At 37.3% G+C, this 24,222-nt stretch overlaps 1 protein-coding gene across 2 annotated transcripts; it reads left to right on the top strand.

The window, feature by feature from the left end:
- The first annotated feature begins 1,065 nt into the window (after positions 1-1,065).
- Positions 1,066-21,071, top strand: IFI44 (interferon induced protein 44). 2 transcript variants are annotated; one of them, XM_061411487.1, is made up of 9 exons: positions 1,066-1,214; positions 1,452-1,903; positions 4,360-4,396; positions 5,311-5,506; positions 5,670-5,816; positions 12,113-12,284; positions 13,527-13,627; positions 15,688-15,862; positions 20,717-21,071. In XM_061411487.1, the coding sequence occupies exons 2-9, from the start codon at positions 1,462-1,464 to the stop codon at positions 20,785-20,787; spliced, it is 1,341 nt and encodes a 446-aa protein (XP_061267471.1). In that variant the 5' UTR covers positions 1,066-1,214; positions 1,452-1,461; the 3' UTR covers positions 20,788-21,071. The 2 variants fall into 2 exon arrangements, with proteins under 2 accessions (XP_061267471.1, XP_061267472.1); XM_061411488.1 differs by having other exon boundaries at positions 1,069-1,214; positions 20,610-21,071.
- The last annotated feature ends 3,151 nt before the right edge of the window (positions 21,072-24,222 follow it).

Genomic DNA, 24,222 nt, shown 5'->3' with positions numbered 1-24,222 from the left:
CTCCAATCGTTTATTTATCTGAAAACTGGAGGCAAGATTAGTATTTTTCCTACAAGATTATTGAAATGAATAAATGAGATAACATGGATAGTGCCTTGTAAATAATAAGCATATGATAGCTTATGGTACTTTTTTGGCTAAGTAAGAATCCCATCCCCCACCCATGGGATTCTCCAGGCAGGAATACTGGAGTGGGTTGCCATTTCCTTCTCCAGGGGATCTTCCCGACCCAGGGATCGAACCTGGGTCTCCCGCATTGCGGGCAGACGCTTTAACCTCTGAGCCACCAGGGAAGCCCAAGTAAGTAACACCTAAAAGCTATCTAAAATATTTTTATTTTATAGTGCTTTTTAAAATAGAATAAAAAACTTAAATTCCTCTTTGGGCCAGGCAAACAATTAAATATTTTCAGAACCAGGATTGGTGGATTTATGAGGACAATTGGAAATGGAATGATATAAAAACATTCAAATTTAAAATCTACCCCCACTCCCCATTCCCACCAAGAAAAACAAACAAACAAACAAAAAAACGCAAGAAGGAAAAGGAATTGTGTTGGCCCTACAAAACAAATCTGCAGGTTGTGTTCAGCCTATAGGACACAAGTTTGTGATCCCTAGCACTGTGAAATCAGAGAAGGGGTTTTAGTGTGAAATTTACTTTATTCAGTAAATATTTTACAAATGACTGGTTCCATTGAAGAGACAGTATTGGAGAGGAGGCAAACAGAAAAGTAGCGGGACCAGTTAGGAAACTGTTTAAACACTCTATATTTGTTGGTTTAGAATATATTGATAGCAGAGATGAAGAGAAATGAACATATTTGAGATGCATGCTGGAGGTAGAATAGACATTGCTTTTTTGTGTGTCCATATACAGAAACTGAATTGTCCTTAAAAATTTTTTTAAGTCATTAAAAAAAGTAGTGAGCTATTAGGCTTCTTTCCTTCAGACTTCAATTCCTTGATTCTTCTAATATAATTTTTATATGACTTTACTATCTAAAATTAACTGGATCTCTTTATGCTTGCTTACTAGAGGAAGTGAGCACACAGCCAACTGGGCTGGACCTCACTAAGTTTCAGTTTCCTGTTCTCTGCTTCTCCAAAGCCTCAAGGTTGCTGGGAAAGTTTTTGCTCTCACTTTGTGCCTGCCTAGCTGTCAGACAGAGCAGCTACCCTCAGCTTCAGCCCTTGAAGAAATCCTCCAAACAGGTAAATGGCCTTCCACTTTTTCTAGCCTCTTGCAAACGGTAGTCTTTTTTTTTTTTTAATTAAAAAAGAAATCATTTAGAATAAAAAACTAGCTAATGACTTTTCTTGCTATTTATTCACCCTCTGTTTACATATTTCATTTGTAATGCAAAGTAAATTAAGAAGCATTAATGCAAATGTTTTTGGCAGTGCAAAAATTTCAATATTTAATGGAAAATGTATTTGATTTTCCACCAGATTGAGAAGTATGGAAGTGGCAACTCGTTTGACATGGATGCAAGAAAAAAAGCTGCAAAATTACTTTGGAGAAAAGCAGTTTAGCCTTCTCTATAAGGCCAGTGTCCATGGATTTTCTACTGATAGGTTGCTTCAGATATGCTCTAATCAAGGACCTACTCTAACAGTGATTTACAGTGAAGATCAGATTGTTGGGGCATATATGCAAAAGGACTATGGGGAAGGAAACTATTTAATCGCTGTTTTTGTCTTTCAAGAGACTACAATTACAGAATGCAAAGTAGGACCATTTAAACTACCTATGTTGTTTGATAAAAACGTTGATGGAAATCTTGAAGTCAGTATACATCTAAAGGAAAAAACAATGTATTTTAATAAAAATGCAATGGAAAAACTTGGACTATCTCAAATTTATATTTCCTTCCAAGACTGTGAAGTTTTTCGATGTGAAGGTAAGTTTAACCAGATAACCCTTCACATATGGAGGATTCTAGCTGACCCATTCCTGTAAGGACCAATAATTTTTTATATTTGTTCTTATCTTCAGGAAGCCCAGGCTGAAAACTGGCCCAAATTGTTTTCTACAACACAAACATGGTCAGAAATTGCATATGCAGAGTTCTCTGGAGTGTGGGGAAGGGGTAGGGAGGAGGAGATAATGTGGAAGGAAGTGAGAGAGAGAGCGAACAGAAAGCAAACTTGAAGACTGTGAGACTGTTAGAAAGAAACCAGAGCTTGAACTTCTCTTGGTTGGTAGTCAATGCTTTCTGCTGCAATTTCGTATTATATCCATCATATCAAAAGAACAAAGTTAGTTTGCCCATTGTTTTACTAAAGACATAAATTGTTTCTTGTATTTGCTGTTACAACCAATGCTCCTGTATTATCTGTATGCATATAAGTACACAAAAAAACTTCTTTATGGTAATGTCCTGATAGTGGAGTTGCTGTTTAAGAATTATGTGCATTTGGATAGATACCTTTGCATTTGGATAGATACCTTCCAAAAGCTTCAGTTGTCTGTGCTACCCACAAAAGCGTTGTAGAAATGCCTGTTTATGTGTCAGATACTGCCCCGGACTCTAGAATAATACTATGCTGCCTTTTAGCCTTTAGCTAGTTATATGTCAATATATCAATTTGTAATATAGAAATGGCTTCCAGGTGGATCAGTGATAAAGTATCTGCCTGTTAATACAGGGGATGAAGGAGACTTGGGTTGGATCCCTAGGTCAGGAAGATCCTCTGGAAAAGGAAATGGCAACCCACTCCAGTATTCCCATGGATAGAGAAGCCTGGCGGGCTACAGTCCATGGGGGTCACAAAGAATTTAACTTGACTGAAGTAACTTAGCACATAATTCTTAGCCAGGAACATACTGTTAAAGATATTCAAGAGAAAAATACCATCCTTGTAGCAAATATCACTAGTTTATTTCCCAGGAGACAAGACTACCAGCATATTTATAAGAAAATTAGACCTAGTTACTTTTTTTCTTTCCCTGGTAAAGAGAGTGAATGTATCCTAGGTCAGTTGTTTTAACTTCTACCTCCCTAATGATCCATCCATAGTATTATATATAGTAGTAATTTTCTCCTTTTTATTTTCCTATAATATTCATTGTAATGATTCCATCACACCATAAAAAAGATCAAGTCACTTTTGGTGACCATTTGGGTTTTCCAGTTTGGGGCTAGTACAAATAATATTGCTATAAATATTCTTGTATGTCTTTTGGTTCATGTATATATATAATTTTTTTTGAAGAATATAAGTATGAAATTGCTGGGTCATCAGGTATGTGTATATTCAGTTTCAGTAGATACTGATAAAGTTTTCCAACATTGTCATACCCATTTTCATTACCACAAGCAGTGTATGAGACTTTCTGTCTCTCTAAAACTTTCCCCAAATCTTTTATTACTGATTTTGCAATTTGTAGCCATTCTGGTCGGAGAAGGCAATGGCACCCCACTCCAGTACTCTTGCCTGGAAAATCCCATGGACGGAGGAGCCTAGAAGGCTGCAGTCCATGGGATCGCTGAGGGTCAGACACGACTGAGCGACTTCACTTTCACTTTTCACTTTCATGCATTGGAGAGGGAAATAGCAACCCACTCAGTCGGACACGACTGAAGCGACTTAGCAGCAGCAGCAGCAACAGCAGCAGCATAAATGTTCCACACAGTATTATTCTTTTGTTATTTAGAGTTACCAGCATCATTACACCTAATCCTTTCAGTTTTAAATCCACCAAAAAAGAGTAACCCTTTCCTAGAAACAAAAGAATGCTGAGCCTGAGTCTCACTGGTTCAGTGAAGACCTAAGTCTGCCCTTGAATCCTTTACTGTGCTCTCATTGTTTATGCACAAGTACTACATTCCTTTTTGCACCAAGAAGAAAATCAATTGGATTGGAATTTCTAAGCGGCCCAACAGTTAACAGTAGGTTTTAGAGAAAATCCAGTGCCTGTGGTTTTTTTATTTGTGTGTCTTTGTACATTATCCCCTTCAGATCTATTGGATTTATGGAGGAGAAGATATTTTAGAGTATTTCAAATCTTTCCCTAGCCTGTCTATGCCTCTAGGCCTTGCTTCTGATCAGAGAGGCCCCAGCTCGTATCTCTTGTGTTGGAGTGGGTCACACACTATTGCTAAATAATTTGGTGAGAAAAGATATTGCAGTGCCCACCAGCTCTGAACTCCAGAGTCCAGAGTCCAGCTCTGGACTCTTCAAATGAAATACATTAAGGAGATTTCCTGTAGTTTTCTACTTGCTTTTCACCATACTGTACTGTTCCCGCAGAAAGGCAATTTTTGTATTTTTTTCTAGTGACTTCATTGACATTCATTCAGTTTCAATTATTCAACAACCTGTAATATTCATTATTCTTTGATTATTTCTCTAGATTTATTGGACGAAAGGAAGATGAGTGGACTTACTGAGTAAGTCAATGTTTTAACTTTCTATTATTCTGTTCATTATCTGAGACTTATTCTACTATCCTTTCCTCCTGTAAGTCTCTTTAGTAATGTCCAACTCTTTGTGACCCTATGGACTGTAGCCCACCAGCCTCCTCTGTCCGTGGGATTCTCCAGGCAAGAATACTGGAGTGAATTGACCATGCCCTCCTCCAGAGGATCTTCCTGATTCAGGGGTTGAACCTGTGTCTCTTATATCTCTTGCATTGGCAGGTGGGTTCTTTACCACTAGCACCACCTGGAAAACCCTATTCTACTATACAGTCTGTCAATAAAATTGGTAGTGTAAATTATAGCATATAATTTGTGCGTCATGAAGAACAAACTGTATCTATAATCATAAAATATTTCATAATTTCAATGTTAAAGCAAAAAGATCACTGAGTGGATGAAAGGCATTTCTAATGTTTTTATATACTTAAAGGGAAATTATTATTTGCCTGAATGTCTATATTTTTGCTAGAATTCTTAGAGCTACAGTTTTAACTATTTCAGGGCAGAGGTGGTTGGCAGGGTGGGAATACTTATGATGAACTTCAAGAACATGTTAGAAACCATCTACTTCTATAAACTTCAAAAGTCACATATTGTGTTGTGGTTTTTGAAGTCTATTATTGATAATTTATCTTCTTGTTTAGCATAATTGATGTTTATTCCAAGATTTATATATACTTAAGTCCAAAAGTCTTTATGTTTGATTGGTTTTAGTTAAAACTGTTATTTTTACTTGTAGGATTTGAGATAAGATAGTTTCATGTCTTCTTATACAAGTTGCTAGTTAGAAATAAATAATAACGTATAAGAAGAAAAGAGACTGAATTCTAGGAAAATTTATGGTAGAGTCTTAGTCAACTGTTAAACTTGTCTTATCTAAACAGGCTCAAGGAGAGCTTATTGTGTGCTATCAGAAATTACATACCATATGGAGGCCTGGTTCACAAAGTTCGCATTCTGCTTCTGGGTCCAGTTGGAGCTGGGAAATCTAGCTTTTTCAACTCAGTGAGGTCTATTTTCCGAGGCCATGTAACGAACCAGGCTTTGGTGGGTTCTGATCCAACTGGGACATCTGAAAAGGTGAGTCCATGCTAGATCACTCAGCCTTTGCTTTTTTGTTCAAGTTAACTAGATTTGAAATGTCTTTTGCTGATCAATTTCATTACACATAGCATTCATTTCAATTTACAGTGTTTTTTTTTTTTTTTAATGAGCTCTTAAAGCTGCTTTTTTCCCTTTGCAGTACAGAACATATTTCATTAAGGATGGGAAGGATAACAACACTCTGCCGTTTATTCTGTGTGACACAATGGGGCTGAGTGAGAAAGAAGGCCTGGACATGGATGACATACCCTATATCTTAGAAGGCCATTTTCCTGACAAATACCAGGTATGATTTAGCTAATTATTGAGAATGTATAATTGATACTTAAAATGTTTATTTTTGCCCACAGTTGACAATATCAGACTCTAGTGCATTGGGATTTACTGTATTAAACTATACTTGTTCATGATCCTTTTCTGCTTTTTGATATTTTATTTTATAAAGAATTAAAACATCCAAGGGGCTTCCCAGATGGCGCTAATGGTAAAGAACTAGTCTGCTAATGCAGGAAACTCAAGAGACCTGGGTTCTATCCCTGGGTCGGGAAGATTCATTGGAGAAGGGCATGGCAACCCACTCCAGTATTCTTGCCTGGAGAATCCCACGGACAGAGGATACAGTCCATATGGTCACGAAGAGTCAGACACAACTGAAGTGACTTAGCACACAAAGCATCCAAAGGATTCTTCTGTCATAGCTGTTATAACAATGAATGCTATTTATGTTCACTTGCTTTTGGTTATGTGAAACAGAAACCTAACTACATCAATATACTCACATGGCTGATTTTTCTTATGTAGCAGGAAGTCTGAAGGTAGGCAGTTTTGGGACAGTGTGGCAGGTTATTAATTTCAAGAGTCCTTCTGACTTTTGTTTCTGAGATCCCTCAGCATAAGGCATAATGTTTGCCCTCCCAACCCCACATTCATATGTTGAAGGCTTAATCCATATTGTGCTGAGGTTTGAGGGTAGAGAATTTTGGAGGTGATTAGATCATGACAGTGAAGCCCTCATAAATGCAATTAGTATCCTTGTAAGAAAGGACACAAGAGATGACCTCTCTAGAAGCCATATGAGGACACAGCAAGAATGTGGCTCTCACCACACACCAAATCTACTAGCATTTTGATCTTGGATTTCCTAGCTTCCAGAACTATGGGAAATAAAAGTTTTTCTCTCTAACCTGTGACAGCAGGCCAGGATGACTAAGACATGTGGTTTTAATCTTTGTGTTCTCAAGATGATCATGCTAAGCACTGTCAATATTCCAGGCAAGAAAAAGGAAAAGATTAAAGAGAAGAACTACTTCAGTCAGCCTTTAAAAAAAAAAGTTCCCATTCCTTTTTATAAACATTTAGATAATTAAGTTAATTATCAATTCATCTTGTTCCAAATGAATAGTCAAATGTGCCAACATCTTTCATTGAATGTCTTTGCATATTTTTCATTCTAAATATATATATTAATTTTTATTCCATAGTTTGTCCTATTAATATATATTTAAATTCCATTGTGATATCATTTTTGTTATATTGTCTAATTGTTTTAATTTCCATGGCAATAAATTGTGTCTTGATAACTCACTGGATACATCATTCATTATTCATTTCTCACAGGTTTTTGACTATTTCATACATACAATTTTTCAGATGAACTTGTTTGTACTTTATTTGGTTGTTTCCGTGTTTGATTTGTTGGTGCTTTGATTGGGATGAAGTGAAAATTTTATATTGCATGTTGATATACATCTATGCACATCCAGTATTTTTATTCAGAAACAGAAAATACTTTATTTTTAAATTTATGCAAGATTCTTTCATTCTTTAGTGTCAAGTTATCTTATAGAGGTAGCTAAGTTTATTTTAAAATATCCTTTAAAAGAAATATTTGTTATAGAGAACATTAAACCTATGTAAAAGTGGATAAAACTATTTAACAAATTTTCATTTACATAGCTTCAACAATTTTTTACTTATATCCAATCTTGATTCATCTATGTCTATCCACATTCTTCTCTCCTGTATTATTTGGAAGAAAATATGAGACGTCATAACATTTCATCCATAAATGAATATGCCTTTAAATATATGTTGCTGTTGTTGTTGTTCATTTGATAAGTTGTGTCTGATGCTCTGGGACCTCATGGACTGCAACACGCCAGGCTTCCTTGTCCTTCACTATCCCCTGGAGTTTGCTCAAACTCATGTCTATCGAGTCAGTGATGCCATCCAACCATCTCATCCTCTGTTATCCCCATCTCCTCCTGCCCTCAATCTTTCCTAGCATCAGAATCTTTTCCAGTGAATCAGTTCTTTGCATCAGGTAGCCAAAGTATTGAAGCTTCAGCTTCAACATTGGTCCTTCCATATAAATATTCAGGGTTTATTTCCTTTCGCATTGACTGGTTTGCTCTCCTTGCAGTCCAAGGCACTCTTGGAAGTCTTCTCCAGCACCACAAATTGAAAGCATCAGTTCTTCAGCACTCCCCCTTCTTTATCGTCCAACTCTTACATGCATACATGACTACTGGAAAAACCATGGCTTTGACTATATGAGTGTCAAAAAAAGTAATGTTTTTCCTTTTTAATATGCTGTCTAGGTTTGTCATAGTTTTCCTTATAAGGAGCAAGTGTCTTTTAATTTCATGGCTGCAGTCACTGTCCACAGTGATCTGGAGCCAAAGGAAAAAAAACCATGTAACTGCTTCTATTTTCGCCCCCCTTCTGTTTGTTATGAAGTGATGGGACTGAATGCCATGATCTTAGTTTTTGACTGTTGAGTTTTAAGCCAGCTTTTTCACTCTCTTCTTTCGTCCTCAAGAGGCTCTTTAGTTCCTCTTTACTTTCTGCCGTTAGAGCGTTGTCATCTGCATATCTGAGGTTGTTGATATTTCTCCTGGCAATCTTGATTCCATCTTTGTGATTCATCTAGTGTGGCATTTGCATAATGTACTCAGCATAGACGTTAAATAAGCAGGGTGATAATATACACCCTTTATGTTCTTGTTTCCCAATTTTGAACCAGCCCGTTGTTCAATGTCTGACATGCATACAGGTTAGTCAGGAGACAGGTAAGGTGGTCTGGTATTCCCATCTCTTTAAGAATTTTCCACAGTTTGTTGTGATCCACACAGTCAAAGTCTTTAGCATAATCAGTGACACAGAAGTAGATATTTTTCTGGAATTCCCTTTCTTTCTCTATGATTTAACGAATGTTGGCAATTTGATCCCTGGTTCCTCTGCCTTTTCTAATCTAGCTTGTGTATCTGGTTCACCTACTGCTGAAGCCTAGCTTGAAGGATTTTGAGCATTACCTTGCTAGCATGTGAAATAAGTGCAACTGTACAGGAATCTGAACGTTCTTTGGCATTGCCTTTCTTTGGAATTGGAACGAAAACTGACCTTTTCCAGTCCTGTGGCCACTGCTGAGTTTTCCAAATTTGCTGACATATTGAATGTTGCACTTTAACAGCATCATCTTTTAGAATTTGAAATAACAGCTGGAATTCCATCACCTCCACTAGCTTTGTCCATAGTAATGTTCCCTAAGGCCTACTTGACTGCACATTCCAAGATGTCTGACTCTAGGTGAGTGACCACACTATCGTGATTATCTGGGTCATTAAGACCTTTTTGGTATAGTTCTTCTGTGAACTCTTCCCACATCTTCTTAATCTCTTCTGCTTCTGTTAGGTACTACCATTTCTGTCCTTTATCACATCCATCCTTGCATGAATTGTTCCCTTGATCACTCCAATGTTCTCGAAGAGATCTCTAGTCTTCCTGGTGGCTCAGATGGTAAAGAATCTGCCTGCAATGCAGGAGACCCAGGTTTGATCTCTGGGTGAGAAAGACCTCCTGGAGGAGGGAATGGCTACTCTTCCCAGTATTCTTGCCTAGAGAATTCCATGCACAGAGGAGCCTAGCAGGCTACAGTCCATGGGGTTCCCAAGAGTTGGACATGACTGAGAGACTAATACTTTCACTTTTATTTGAATATATATATATATTTTTTAAATTTATTATTAAAATATATATTTAATTTATATTTAACATGTCAAATGTTTTATATATGTATGTATATATACATATATATATACACTCATGGCACATATGTGTCTTTTGTTAAATATAGCCATTATAGGCTTATCACATCTAAAAGTTATACTTGTTCTTAATTTGCAAACTATTACCCATTTCTCTTTATCATGCATCTTTTTTTGACAATTTGTTAGAAACATTATTCAAATAAATCTCTCCAGCCTCTTTTAGTCTGTATGTTCTGCCTCAATATCTTCTGGTATTCTTCTTCGAAATTAATTTTTTAAGAAATCTAGTTGTTTGTTCTCTAGACTAACCTATAGTCTGAACTTTGCTGTTTGTTTCAATTGATGTGGGTTTCCAAAACCATGGGAAAAATTCCAAAACCATGCCTGGGGCATGTTTAAATTCAGCTTGTACTTCATAGGTGGTGTTGTGTTCTTTCATGAAGAGGCATACAACTTTGGGTTTTCTCATTTTTATAATATAAGGTAGTCATTGGTGTTCAATGTCTAGATCCTTTACTGCAGTGTGAAAATAGTGATATTCTCTTTCTGTCACTACTTCATTTCACATATGAAAAAGAAGCTTCCCCTCTTCTATTACTAGATTATTTAGTGGTAGAGCTTGTATAGGAAAGGTAGAAATGTATGCTCCATTTTTTCTCTTTTTCACAAACTTTTGAAACAATAAGTTAATTCTTTGTATCTGCCAACAATTACCATTTATTATTTTATTATCCATATGAACTCATGAATTGAATATACTTGATATGCCTCTATTTACTATGTTTTTCTCCATTTTGATGCCAAATTTTTGACAAGTGGAGACCTCTACATTTTGGATACTGAGTGGTTTTTTTTTTGATAGAAACCTTAAAAATCTTCTATATTTCTTATTTATGATATACTAGATATTCAAGCCACATTGTATATATTTCCAGTTCTAGATTTTAAAACAATGATTTCTCTAAGGAGTCTTTGCTTGGGTCATTAGAACTGTTGATTGCTTCTTAGTTGGCCACTGGTTCTTGCCCTTTTCTGTAGACAGGGCTAAGATACACACACATACATATATAATATATGTGCTTATGATAAAATATAGTATGAATTTATGAAGAAACTTTCCATTCAAACTCAGGGCTAGAGAATTTTTACTTAATCTCTTCTATCTTACATAATCCTAAAGGAAATTAACTCTGAATATTCATAGGGAGGGCTGATACTGAAGCTGAAGTGCTAAAACTTTGACCATCTAATGTGAAGGGCCTATTCATTGGAAAAGACTCTGATACTGGGAAAGATTGAGGGCAGGAGGAGAAGGGGGTTGACAGAGGATGAGATGGTTGGATGGCATCACTGACTCAATGGACATGAGTTTGAGCAAACTCAGGTAGATAGTGAAGGACAAGAAAGCCTGGTGTGCTGCAGTCCGTGGGGTTGCAAAGAGTCGTATATGACTTAGCCACTGAACAACAATCTTACATTTGTATCTCATTTTTCCCAAGCAGAGAATCCCTATTCTCAAGTGCATCAGAGGTGGCAGAATATCATGTCACCACTCATTTGCTTTATTGCACATAATATTCACTGTGGTCTCAGAGCAAAATTCCTATTACTACTATGAACAATCTAATCATGATCATATTTAATACCAACATAATATAAGCACTATCAAAGCTGGAAACAATTTATTCTTTTAGCAAATTTTTATATTCAATTTAGGAAATATGTAGCAGAAATATACAAATGACTATGCTTTCAAGTCAAATTATTTATCTCTGTGTGGTTATGATCCCACTGGATATAAAAGCTTATTTGTTTAAAGTTAAGGATAGCTTTTAAAATTTAGTTTTATATTTATGTTTGTCATCTATACAAGGTCAAATCTAGAAAAGGTGTACTCAAAGAATCCATCTTTTCTCTGAATACATTCGTCGTCTTTTCTTATAAGTACTCATATAAAAATTTATAGTTTATTTGTGGTTTCTCCTTTCTTAGAGAGGTGATAGAATACTATATGTCACTGATGAATCAGATTTTTGCCACTACAAATAGTCCGGAAGTTAATAGCCTTGTATATAGATTACTTTGTATTTTGCCAATATATATATGGGACAGATTCCCAGCATAGGAATTGCTAGTTCAAGAGTAAACACATCCTATTTTGAATCACTTCCCTGCTTGTATTCTGCTGATACCAGATTTCTTTCTGAATGCTTTCACTTCCACCTTTATCCACATTGCTTCTACTATCTCGAATGCTTTCTACCATCTTCTTATTCCCTTTATCAGACTAACTCTCCCCCAGCATTTTAGCTTTCCGAGTATATGACCCTTCCTCATAGAAGCTTTACCTGATCATGTGAAAGGACAGCTATCTAATTGCATAACAACTGTCTTCTCTACCAGATTGTTAGCCCTTTAATGTTAGAGACATGCCTGTTTTGTTCAGTTTCAGTCACTTGAACTGTGCTTGGTGCAGAGTGTGTGCTTATAAATACTCATTGAATTAATATGTTGCTTTATGTTTACTTGACAGTTTAATTCCTTAAAACTAAGGCCAAAAGGCATTGGTAACCATACAGTCTGCCCATTGCTGAAGGACAGAATTCATTGTGTGGCATTTGTGTTCAGTGCCAACTCTGTTGGACAGCTCTCCCATGAGATGGTGGAAAAGATCAAAAGAATTCGAAGGGAGTTGATTAAGTCTGGTGAGTCTCTTTCCACTTTACTTCTAAGGGAAATGATTATATTGTTGGGTGGTTTGGGGACAGAATGAAGAACTTAAGAAATTGCATATGTGAACTTGTGTGTGCTAAGTCGCTTCAGTTGTGTCTGACTCCTTGAGAGTCTATGGACTGTAACCCACTAGGTTCCTCTTTTCATGGGATTCTCCAGGCAAGAATACTGGAGTGGGTTGTCATTCCCTCCCCTAGGGGATCTTCTCAACCCAGGGGTTGAACCCACGTCTCTTATGTCTCCTTCATTGGCAGGCAGGTTCTTTACTACTAGCACCACCTGGGAAGCCCTCATAGGTGAATATTCCCCTGGCTAATCAGTGTGATTCAATCAAATTAATCCCTCACAAACTGAGTGACTTTGTGCCTCAATTTTCTGATCTATAAAATTGTAGTATAATCATAGAGCCTACCTCAGAGATTTATTACAAAGATTAAACAAATCAATATAGATGAAGACATTACTATAATCCTCACTGCCTGCTACCTTGGCATTCTAGCATGTGTTTATTTACCAAGAATCCTAAATTCCCCCTTGTTTCTTAAAGGATTAGAAAGTGGAAAAGAACATTTCAGTAAGAGAAAGATGTAGGAAAGTAAGATGTTGAATAGGGAGAGGTAGCATCAAAGCTTTGGAGAAGGTAAATAGGATTAGGGAATTAGGGTGCCTTAATAGTTTTTCTAGGCTCTGTTATTCATTCTGTTTGCACATGAGACAATTTGTCACAACTTTGATTAAGTTAGAAGCAGGAATGATTGATTTACTTGTTCACTGAAATTTAAAAGCTTTCAAGGGTGGTGTGCAGGGAGGTGATTGCTAAAATCCCATCTTCTTCTTGAGGCATCTTTCCCCCCATCTTGTGTGTTAGAGTTCTTTTGGTTTTCTCTAATCTCCATAAAAACACAAATGTTTGGATAGGATGTAGAATCAATCAATAATGCTATAGCACACATTTTAGTTACCTCTTCCAAGAGGTGGTTTCTTTTAAAGTCTTGTCTTTTCCCATAGGAGGCAATGAAGGATATTTCCTCTGTTAGACGAATTCCAAGTATGAATGAGTAGTTAAGGGGGCCTTTTTTTGTGGGGGATTCAGAACCTTCTCAAGTCTCTGAAATTGCTCCATAGATAGCATATTGCATAATTGATAGCTGATTAAATGAAAAATATTGGTGTTGTCTTTAATAATGAAAATAATATGGATCTTTTTGGCATAGATGTGGTCCATGTGGTGTTGCTCACGCATGTGGATACCTTGGATCTGATTACAAAAGGTGACCTCATAGACGTATACAAATGTGTGCCTGTGAAACTTCAGGTAATGGGTGATGCAATTTGCAAACACATTTTCTGGGGTATTATGTCACTCTAATCACATATTACTGTGTATAAAAATAAAAACAAACACCTACTGAGTTTTAGAAGAATTAAAACAATTGCTTGAGATAACTCAGGCTCATTTTCCAATTTTTAAAAATTAAATATATATTTATCTTTACACTGACACAGATATTTCCATTCACTACAATTTAATTCAGTTAGGTTCTATTCAACTTATATAAATTACCTTGATGATCAAGCAAATATGATAGTCTCCAATCAAATACACAGATAATAAAAATAATTTCCCTGCACTAAAAAGCATATAATTTTGTAGGAAGAGGTAAAGAGACTGGGGGAGGTGGTAGGATAAGAAGAAATTGACAAAAGGATATGATGTGATTGAGTGTGATAAACAGAAATGATTAAAAATAAAATGTTTTGAAAGTTTAGAGAAGGGAAAATAGTGCATTAAAAGGGAGGGGGATGATTTCATTACTGGGGTGGGACTGAGGAGGAGCATTTCAAGAAGTGAAGGGACCAAAAGGGAAAAACTGAGGCCCTGGATAAGTCAATGCATCAATAAGGGAAAAGGTAGCGTGTATGGGAAGCATGGTACTGTTTAGTTTAGGGGAGGGCTGAATCCTTGGAGTGCTAGAGAGAGGAAGTTACATTTGCATGAGATGATTCTATTAATTAGGTGCATTATATGGAATTACAGCAATGTTTTTGAAAGAGCAATGGTATGACCAAAGTTAAGCCAATAAACATCTGCCACCCATGTGCAGAATAGATTGGAGTCGAGGGAACCTGGAGGTGGGAACCATAGTTGGGAGGAAATAAAGATGGTTAATATTTGTTGAGCACTGCTGCTGCTTGGAGGCTTCAGTCATGTCTGACTCTGCGACCCCATGGACTGTAGACTGCTAGGCTCTTCTGTCCATAGGGATTCTCCAGGCAAGAATACTGGAGTTGGTTGTCATGCCCTTCAGGGGATCTTCCTGACCCAGGGATCGAATCCAGGTCTCCTGCATTATAGACAGATTCTTTACCCTGAGCCAACAGGGAAGCCCATTGAGCACTAAATATGTGATGTATTTTCTTATTCAATACTTTATAATAACTTTATGAGATGGGCACTGTCATGACCACATTTGATAGATAAGGAAACAGAAGCACACAGAGTAAAGCAATTGCTAGTTTACTGATGGTGCTAGGAGGTGAGAATCCTATTTTGAACCTAGGAAGTGTGGTTCCACAAATAAACTAGGCTAAGCCTGAATTAAGCGTAACATTAAATTAGTCTAGTAAAACCGACTTATCCCGAGAATAACCTTTAAAAGGAAACTGAAAGGGAACTTCCCTGGTGCTACAGTGGATTAGAATCCACCTGCCAATGCAGGGAACACGTGTTTGATCCCTGGTCCAGGAAGATTCCACACGTCCTGGAGCAACCAAGGCCATGTGCCACAACTCCTAAGCCTGAGTGCTGTGACTACTGGAGCCTGCGCCCTCTAGAGCCCACACACTGCAACTGCTGAGCCCACGTGCTGCAACTACTGAAGCTCGCGTGCTTAGTGCCTTGCTCTCCAACAAGATAAGCCATTGCAATGAAAAGGCTGCACATTTCAACTAGAGGGTAACCTCCACTTGCTACAACTAGAGAAAGTCTGTGCAAAGCAGCAAAGACCTAGCACAGCCAAAAATAAATAAAAATTGAAAAGAAATTTAAAAAGGAAATGATAGAGTTTAATATAAGGTGTTAAAATGCTTGAATTTCAGTGTAGTTTGTATGAAACTATTAGGTACCTTTCACTTCTAATTCATATTTAATCTATTATGTGTATTCTAAATGAAAATTAGCAATGATATTAGAACTTGACTTGTGAAGTTCTTGAAGAAACCCCTTTATGGGGCCAGATCTCTGTCTCTACATTCTCCAACAGCAAAAGCATTGCCAAGTTCTTACTTTATGTTAGTACTTTCATAATTTATATTGACATAAAATTGTATTTTGCACTGTTTTAAGATTTCTGGGCTTTACATTCTCTATTGCAGCTAGAGGCAGTTCACAGAAAACTTGGATTCTCTCTTTCTGACATCTTTGTGGTTAGTAATTATACCTCAGAGTGGGAACTGGAGCCTGTCATAGATGTCCTGATCCTCTCTGCACTGAAAGAGATGCTGCGGGCTGCAGATGACTTCTTAGAGAATTTTCCTCTTGAGAAAACAGGTAGATGTGTTTGATGGTGTAAAAGCGTAAGGTGTCCACTATGTGGCTACTTCCAGTTTGGGTGTATACTGGACCTACCCTACTTCTTCCCCTTCTTGTCTTGTTTTAAAATGAAAATTTGAAATGATTCACCTCTGTCTTAACAGACCAAGCAGTATCCTTTTTCTCTTTTGTCAAAGTGGGCGTTGCTGCTTGGGACTCAAAAAGGGATTGACTCAGCATTGTTTCTGATCAGATGTGATCTTTGATTATTAGTCCTTCATTGGAGCTTTATACTTATGCCTGTTTTTTGACTTGACTTTTCAATGGCTTTCCCTCATCAGAGCCTGTCTTAATGCAGTCTAATCAGTTCTGGGTAGAGGTGGCTGCTTTTCCTGTTTATGACTTCAGATTTTAGTATTATGTGTATTTCCTGTTATCAACCTGTGTATAGTACATGCTGCACTGTTCCAATCAAAGATAAGGCAGGAGTGTTAGCCTAAACTCAAATCTTATTTCAGTTTGTGAGAAATCAGAGTATCATATTATCTCTGGCTCTCTCCCTTGCAAACTCCTGGGAAACTCTCACATTACTATGTTTGCGGTTCTGACTTTGCCATCCTGGTTTTCCCATTCCTTCTCTTCCTTATGGGGTATGCACTCCCAAAGTCAGGGTTGGCTTAGACCTGCTGTAGCCCAGTGTTTCTTCTTCCTACTGGTTGCTTTTTCCTGCTGCTGCTAAGTCACTTCAGTCCTGTATGACTCTGTGCAACCCTATAGACGGCAGCCCACCAGGCTCCTCCGTCCCTGGGATTCTCCAGGCAAGAATACTGGATTGGGTTGCCATTTCCTTCTCCAATGCAAGAAACTGAAAAGTGAAAGTGAAGTCGCTCAGTCGCGCCCGACTCTTAGCGACCCCATGGACTGCAGCCTACCAGGCTCCTCCACCCATGGGATTTTCCAGGCAAGAGTACTGGAGTGGGGTGCCATTGCCTTCTCCGTGGTTTCCCCTGGATAACCCATTAAGAGTATGTTGTTTTCTTTTACTCAGAGATCAGAAGAAAGAAATAATCAAATGTGAATAAAGAAAATAAGTGAGCGTGTTGCATATTAAAGCTTTTAATTTCATCATAGAAGAGTGAAAAGTGTGAAATGAGAAAACATGGGAAAAAAGGAAGCAGTTGAACCTGAGGGGGATATTTTATTTAAATCTAGAATGAAATTACACATACAAAATCATAATACCTATAAAGAGGAGCAGCACAATTTAAATCATTAATTGTATAAAAGACTAATAATTTCTTTAAAAATTATGTTCTGTATCTGTGAAAAATTAAAGTTTCTTCTTGTAAAACTGAAGTCTAACTTGAGTGTGTGCATACGTGTGTGTATGTGGTATGTGTGTGTGATTTTGGAAAAGATTATTCTAATATGACTTGTCAACATCTTCTGACCTTCAGCTGTATTGTCTTAATTTTTGCCTTCTTATGTTATTTCTAAAGTGCTTGATTCTCTTTGGGTCCCTGTTAATGTTGTATTCTTTAACCTAAAGCCATTTTTGTTTGAATATCTGAACACTTCTTCAAAGATGTAGCAAATTAATATTACATAGAGATTTCAGTTCATGTAGCAATGAAAATTAAAGAGCTATAACTATATACAGTAGTATTGATAAATATTAAAAGTATACTATTGACCAAAAGGAGAAAGATATGAATGAATCTATACATGATGAATAGATTTATATAAATCTCACGGAAGTGCTAAGTAAAACAAAGGGAATGATAATCTTAAAAATGATGGTCATAAAAATGAAGATGGTGATTTTATTTCAAGTGGAGAGGGGCTCTATGTAATATACTGTAATTTATTATCTGTTCTATTAATACTATTCATAGGCCTGGGGATTATCTCCAATTTGGGACTGTTATGAATAATGCTACTTTAAAGATTCTTATACACATCTTTTGAGGCACATATAAAAATTGTCCCTAAGATGTATAACTCAGAAATTTCTAGCTCATTGGGTCTGTCTACATATCTTCAACTTTATTGGAAACAATCCAAGTGTCTATTGACAGGTGAATAAGTAAAAATATGTGGTATATCCATGCAATGGAATACTACTCAGCAATAAAAAGAAGGAAATATTTTTACAGGCAAGTGTAGGAGACAGGAAGAATAAAAGAAAAGCAGGCCCCGGCAAGGGCCGCAAAATAAATTTGTAATTATTGATAAACTGGATGCTATAAGGCATGAGACTCTTGGAACAAGTCCGGAGGGAACAGTTCATCATCTTGAAAACAAGATATGATCCTGCGACCCCAGACTGTTTCTCAACTGGCGTCTCAGAGTCCCATGTTTTACGTATCTGATGGAAAATCTATAGATAAAATATCAGTCTTAGTTACTGATTTGTTATTGGTTACTGTTTCTTAATTACTCAAGGGTTAATGATCATTTTCTTCTTTGGCCCTGAAGGCCACAAGAGTTATAGCTTAACTCCCCGCATATTCTTTCCTTCATGGCTGAAGGCATACTAAAGCTGGCTTGGACTCAGTTTCAGCACCTTCACCTTGGAGCAGTGTTGATCCCCCGATCCTCGCTTTTCTCTGAATTCTTGTGTCTTGTTTCTCATTCTCTCCTCATGTCGCGCTTTCGGAAACCCTGCTTGTCGAGCTGGTCTCGACAGGCAAAAACATACACAAATCAGGTAGACTATTTTATTTCTTTACCTCCCAAGGTGGAGGGGTGCCGAGGTCCAGCCCCGGCTGATCCAGGGAGTTCGAAGGGGAGACGGCATCGACGATTAATTTAAATATTCATCAAAGATATAAACAGTAATAGAATGAGGATAGCTCAGTAGGAAAATTCAGCGGAGAAAAGAGGCTGAGTAGCTTGGTTTACACGGAAAATCAATATAACCTGTGACATCAGATTAGCTCTGACCACGGAGGCTGCAGGCGCCCTCTCGAATAGCAGAAGGTGCCCCACCTTAGGCACCTTCTTGAGTGGGTCTTAGAAGCCCAGGCAAATAAATGGTCATAGAGGACCTCTGCGCTCCAGATGGAGACTCAGGCAGAAATTGAGAAAAAGAATGACATGGGGAGACCAAGCTTCGGTGAGCAAGGCCCGTAGCTTTATTTTCAACAGGGGCTTTTATACCCTAAGTTGCTCATAGAGGATAATAGGGGATGTGAAATCATGCAAAGTCAGCAGTCTTTGATACTTATCGAAACCAGGGTTTCTTTCCTGCAAATTTATCGTATACAAATGGTTTAGGTGATTTACATCATCTTCTGGCCAGAAGGCCTATTAACATTTTATGACTGTTGACAAAGGTTTGTCAACCATAAGACTTATTTTCTCTAAGAGTAATTATTTTAAGGTTTGGTGCCATCCTCCGAAGGTGTTAGATAAAGTTGCATTCCTATAGGGCAGAGGTGCAGTGGTTTTACAACAAAGGAAAGAATTTATTACCTTAAGGGTCTAAAGTTGCTAACACCAAGGCCACTACTTATTTTTTCTACATACCAACTATATTAATTAATACACATTTAAGGATACAATACAGGGGATGTGGAAACTTGGCAGCAAGCATTGGCTCATCAATGAAATCTTTTACTAGTTTTATTCTGACAGTTTCTAACTCTCTGAGAGGCTCTAAGCTATTTAAATATCTTAAGCTTCCCGTGCCTCTCACGGCTGGGAGACTGTAAACAATTGTATGCATAGCTGTAGGAGTCCGGGTAAACTTGTCAGGCGAGTTAGAGAGCTATCTGAGGGGTTTGGATTTAAACAGTCCTAATACCCAGGAACTTTATTAACTGGAGCTGTAAGTTAACTCTTTATCAGAGAGAGTGAGATGGTGGTGGGGGACAGCCCCCAGTAAATCAGAGGTGAGAGCACAAGGCAGTAAAGTAGGCAGACTCTGGTTTTTGGGGGTAGATGCTCGAGAATATCCAGGGGGACTCCTGAGGCTCGATCCCGCCTTTGCGAATGCCGAGCCTCCTTCTCATGACCTTTGCCACGGGCGGAGCTCCTCACGCTGGCTCCAGCAAAGGGGGTTTGTGAAGAGTAAGTAGCCACCTGGTGCTTCTGCAGTAGCTAAAAGTGTCCTTTGTTTCGATCAGAATGGTGGTGAAATGGACATTTGCTTTAATAACATTTTTAAGTTGAATATTTGTATTTTATGTACTTTCCTGCCTGTATTGTATATTCCATACTAACAGAAAAAAATTAATATCATAGAAAACTGTTGGAATTATGCAGAACTGGGTCTAAATCCCTATTATGCTACATAATTTGCAATCTTTTAAAAAATCTTTAATTTCCCATCTTACATAGATATGTCATAAACTCTAAATTAGATAATATATGTAACTAAATCAGTAGATAATATATATAATTAGATAATATATACATATAAATAATTAGATAATATATGTAACTATATTAATATGTATGATGTATAATATGTATAATATATATATGTAATTAATAACATACGTGAATTAGGTGATATTCGTAACTACATTAATCATTAGTGTAGGCACTTAGAAACATAAACCCAGATACTGAAGGATATTGCTAGTCTTATATTACAACAAACCAATAATCAACTATCAATCTCTCTATTGTAAATTTAATTTTATTGTAGTTGAAAATAAACATAAGATTTGGACTTGGTAACTCATAAAAAATGAAAGAGACAAAATTGAATTCAGTTTTTTTTTTCTTTCTTTTTGTTTGTTTGTTTGATATGCAGTTTAAAGAAGGTACACCTTTAGCTTTAGGAGCATACGACGTCTCGGATTCAAAATCTGAAACAGTCAACGGAAACAAACTAAATGTTGGGTCATTTCTGCCCCCTAGTGGTCAATGCTCTAAATGGAGAAGATGCTGCTGCTGCTGCTAAGTCGCTTCAGTCCTGTGTGACCCCATAGACGGCAGCCCACCACGTGGTGAAGGTCAAATTTGGAAGCTCAAATAAAAACTAAGCCTTGTTGAAATGGAAGATGATTTTCTCCTGGTGTTGAATATATGACAGCATTTGGAAATGCTGAGTTCTGTGCTAGAATATTTTTATTCCTGGCGTTATATCAGACATTATTCATGTATGTTTGCAAACTAAGGTATTATTAACATATCCTATTTTAGCATGTTTAAATAGAAATTTGAATGTTAATGCTAAAGGCCTATGGTGATCAATAAACACATAAAATGGGAACTTTTGTCTTTTGCTTTAAAACAATGTTATTCCCAATGACATTACTTTTGGATAATGAGGTTCGAACCCACTTACACATGAGTTAATTTGTGCAGGCAAATTACATTCATGTAGAACAGAAGAAACATTATGCTTCAAGAGTCATGTTCCTTCAATGTGAATTTATATTTGATTTAGTATTATTCTATAGGAAAAAAGAGTCTGCAAATTAGTTACTATAGCACATTGCTCCAAAAACATGACGATGTGCCCTGGTTCCCGTGAAGTGTTGCTAGTCAACTACCAATGCTTCTTTCAGAGATTTATGATGAATTCCTTTGCCTACACAGCATTATGTCCAAACTTCTTAGGATATTTTTCCTAATCTGGACATTCTTGATCTCAAACACTAAAACAAGTGCTCCACTGAGTGACTTCCTCTTCCTAACTGTTTTATGCATTGTCCCATCTCCATGTGATTGTTTATACTTTGGGGAAGTTATTTAATTTCTATGTCCCTTGTTTTCTCATCTGGCAAATGGGAATAATTATAGTACCTACCTCAGAGAATTGTTTTGAGGATTAAATAAAAGTATACTTAAAATACTTTTTGAAGTGTCAGAAACACAGTAGACAGTAAATGTTGTTGCTGTTGTTGTTTAGTTGCTAAGTCATGTCCAACTCTTTTGTGACCCCAGGAACTGTAGCCTGCTAGGTTCCTCCATCCATGGGATTTCCCAGGCAAGAATACTGGAGCGGGGGTGCCATTTCCTTCTCCAGAGGATCTTCCAGATGCAAGGATTGAGCCCATGTCTCCTGCATTGGCAGGCAGATTCTTCACCACTGAGCCACTAGGGAAGCCGAGGCAGTAAACAAATGCCTATTGCTATTCATGTTTCCCTTCTGTAGTATTTCATCTTGTATACCTCTCTACCACCTGCCAATCAGGAATTGATTTCTCTGTCATTTGCATTCTGCTGACTCTTTGTAGACACTGTTCAGGCATTATCACACTATATGTTATTTAGCTACACGGTCATGTATGGGCACACTGCTTTTTGTGGTCAGTTCACTTAGTATAGTTTCTGTGAATAATAGATGGTCAGTAATGTTTGAAGGAATTAAATGAAGTGATTAGAAAACATGTGAAGACTTATGTGGATGTGAACCTGATTCCTGAAAAAGTAGCTGAGAATAACATCAAAAAATCTACAGCTGATTCTTGAGCAACACATGTTTAAACTGTGGGTCCACTGATAGTAGATCTTTTTCAGTAAATATACTGGACAAAATTTTGGAGATTTGCACTGCTTTGAAAAAATTACCAATAAACCATGTAGCTTAGAAATGTAAAAAAAGTGAAGAAAAAGTAGGTATGTCATAAATGCATAAAATATATGAATATTCTAGCCTATTTTATCATTTATGGTCATAAAATACATACAAATCTATAATGAAAACTTAAAATTTATCAAAACTTATGCATTAAAACACGTTAAAAACCATACTTGGCACCATTCATAGCCGAGAGAAAAGTAAAAAACAATGTAAAAAAGTGTAACAATGCAGTGTTAAATCATAACTGTAAAATTAGCTGCAGTACACACTGTACTACTGTACAGGCAACTCCTGCTGCTGTTTAGGTGAGCTTAGGTGTTGTGAGGGTCTGTGTAAAATGCCACGTGATGCTCATCATCTCCGTATGTGCAGTTCCTCTCTCTAGTAAACTGTGCATCACAGTAGAAAGTGATCTTTTCAGTTCTTGTGTGGTTTTCATCACGTTTAGTTCTATATCATAAACCTTGGATAACACCATGGGACCCATATGAAGTGCCACTAGTGAGGTTGGAAGTGCTCCCAAGAAGCAGAGAAAAGTCATGACGGTATTACAAGAGGAAGTTTAATTGCTGGATATGTACCCTAGATGGAGGTCTGCAGCTTCTGTTGCCTGCCATTTCAAGATAAACAAATCCAGCATAAGGACCATTGTAAAAACAAACAAACAAAACAACAACAAAAACAAACCCCAAAAAGGAAATCCATGAAGGCATAACTGCATCTACACTAGCAAGCAGGAAAACTTTGCACTTTTTGCAAAATATCTTTTTATCCTGTATTGAAAATGCAGTTTTTATGCGGGTGCAGGCATATCTATAGACTAATATGTTTCAAAAAAAAGTGAAGTTATTATATGACAACGGAAAGCCAAAGGAAGGTAAAGGATCTAAAGCTGTAGAATTTAACAGTGAAGGATGGTTTGATAATTTTAGAAAGATGTTGGCTTTAAAAATATCAAGATAACAGGAGAGGCAACTTCCACTGACCAAGAGGCAGCAGACAATTTCCTGTAAAGAGTATCTCCAGGAGTTATTAACATTTATTAATACAGAAGGGAAATGTGCACCAGGATTTAAGGCAGGAATGGATAGCCTAGCTCTCCCATTTTGTGCAAATGCAGTCGGGTTTATGATCAGAACTGCCTGTATCTATAAAGCTGCTAACATCTGAGCCTTGACAGAAAAGTATATATACCAGCTGTTAGTCTTCTGGTTGTACAGCAAGAAGTCCCAGACAATGAGAAGTATTTTTCTGGACTGGTTCCATTGATGCTTTGTCCCTGAAGTCAGGAAATACCCCCCCATAAGGCACTACCTTTTAAAGGTCTTTTGATATTGGACAATGTCCCTGGCCACCCAGAACCTCATGAGTTCAGCACTACAGGTGCTGAAGTGGTCTACTTGCTCCCAAACACAGTGTCTCAGATTCAGATTCCAGATTAGGGCTCCTAGGGACTTTAAAGCTCATTACACATGGTACTCTATGGAAAGGATTGTCAATCCTGTGGAAGAGAACCTCGATGGAAACAACATTATAAGAGTCTGGAAGGATTACACCACTAAAGATGCCCTCGTTATTGTAAAAAAAAACCTGTAAAAACCATAAAGCCTGAAACAATAAGTTCCTGTGGAGAAATTGTTTCCAGATGTTGTGCATGACATCTCAGGATTTATGACAGAGCTCATCAAGGAAATTATGAAAGAGACTGTGGATGTGGCAAAAAAAGATAGGGTGGTGTCTGTGAAGGGTTTCAGAATATGGATCTTGGAGAAATTCAAGAGCTAATAGACACCACACCAGAGGAATTACCAGAAGATGATTGAGTGCTTCTGAA

This window comes from Bos javanicus, chromosome 3 (assembly GCF_032452875.1).
Source record: "Bos javanicus breed banteng chromosome 3, ARS-OSU_banteng_1.0, whole genome shotgun sequence".
Lineage (NCBI taxonomy): Eukaryota > Metazoa > Chordata > Mammalia > Artiodactyla > Bovidae > Bos > Bos javanicus.
The sequence above is the reverse complement of the archived record's forward strand: the minus strand, read 5'-3'. Positions and strand labels throughout refer to the sequence as shown.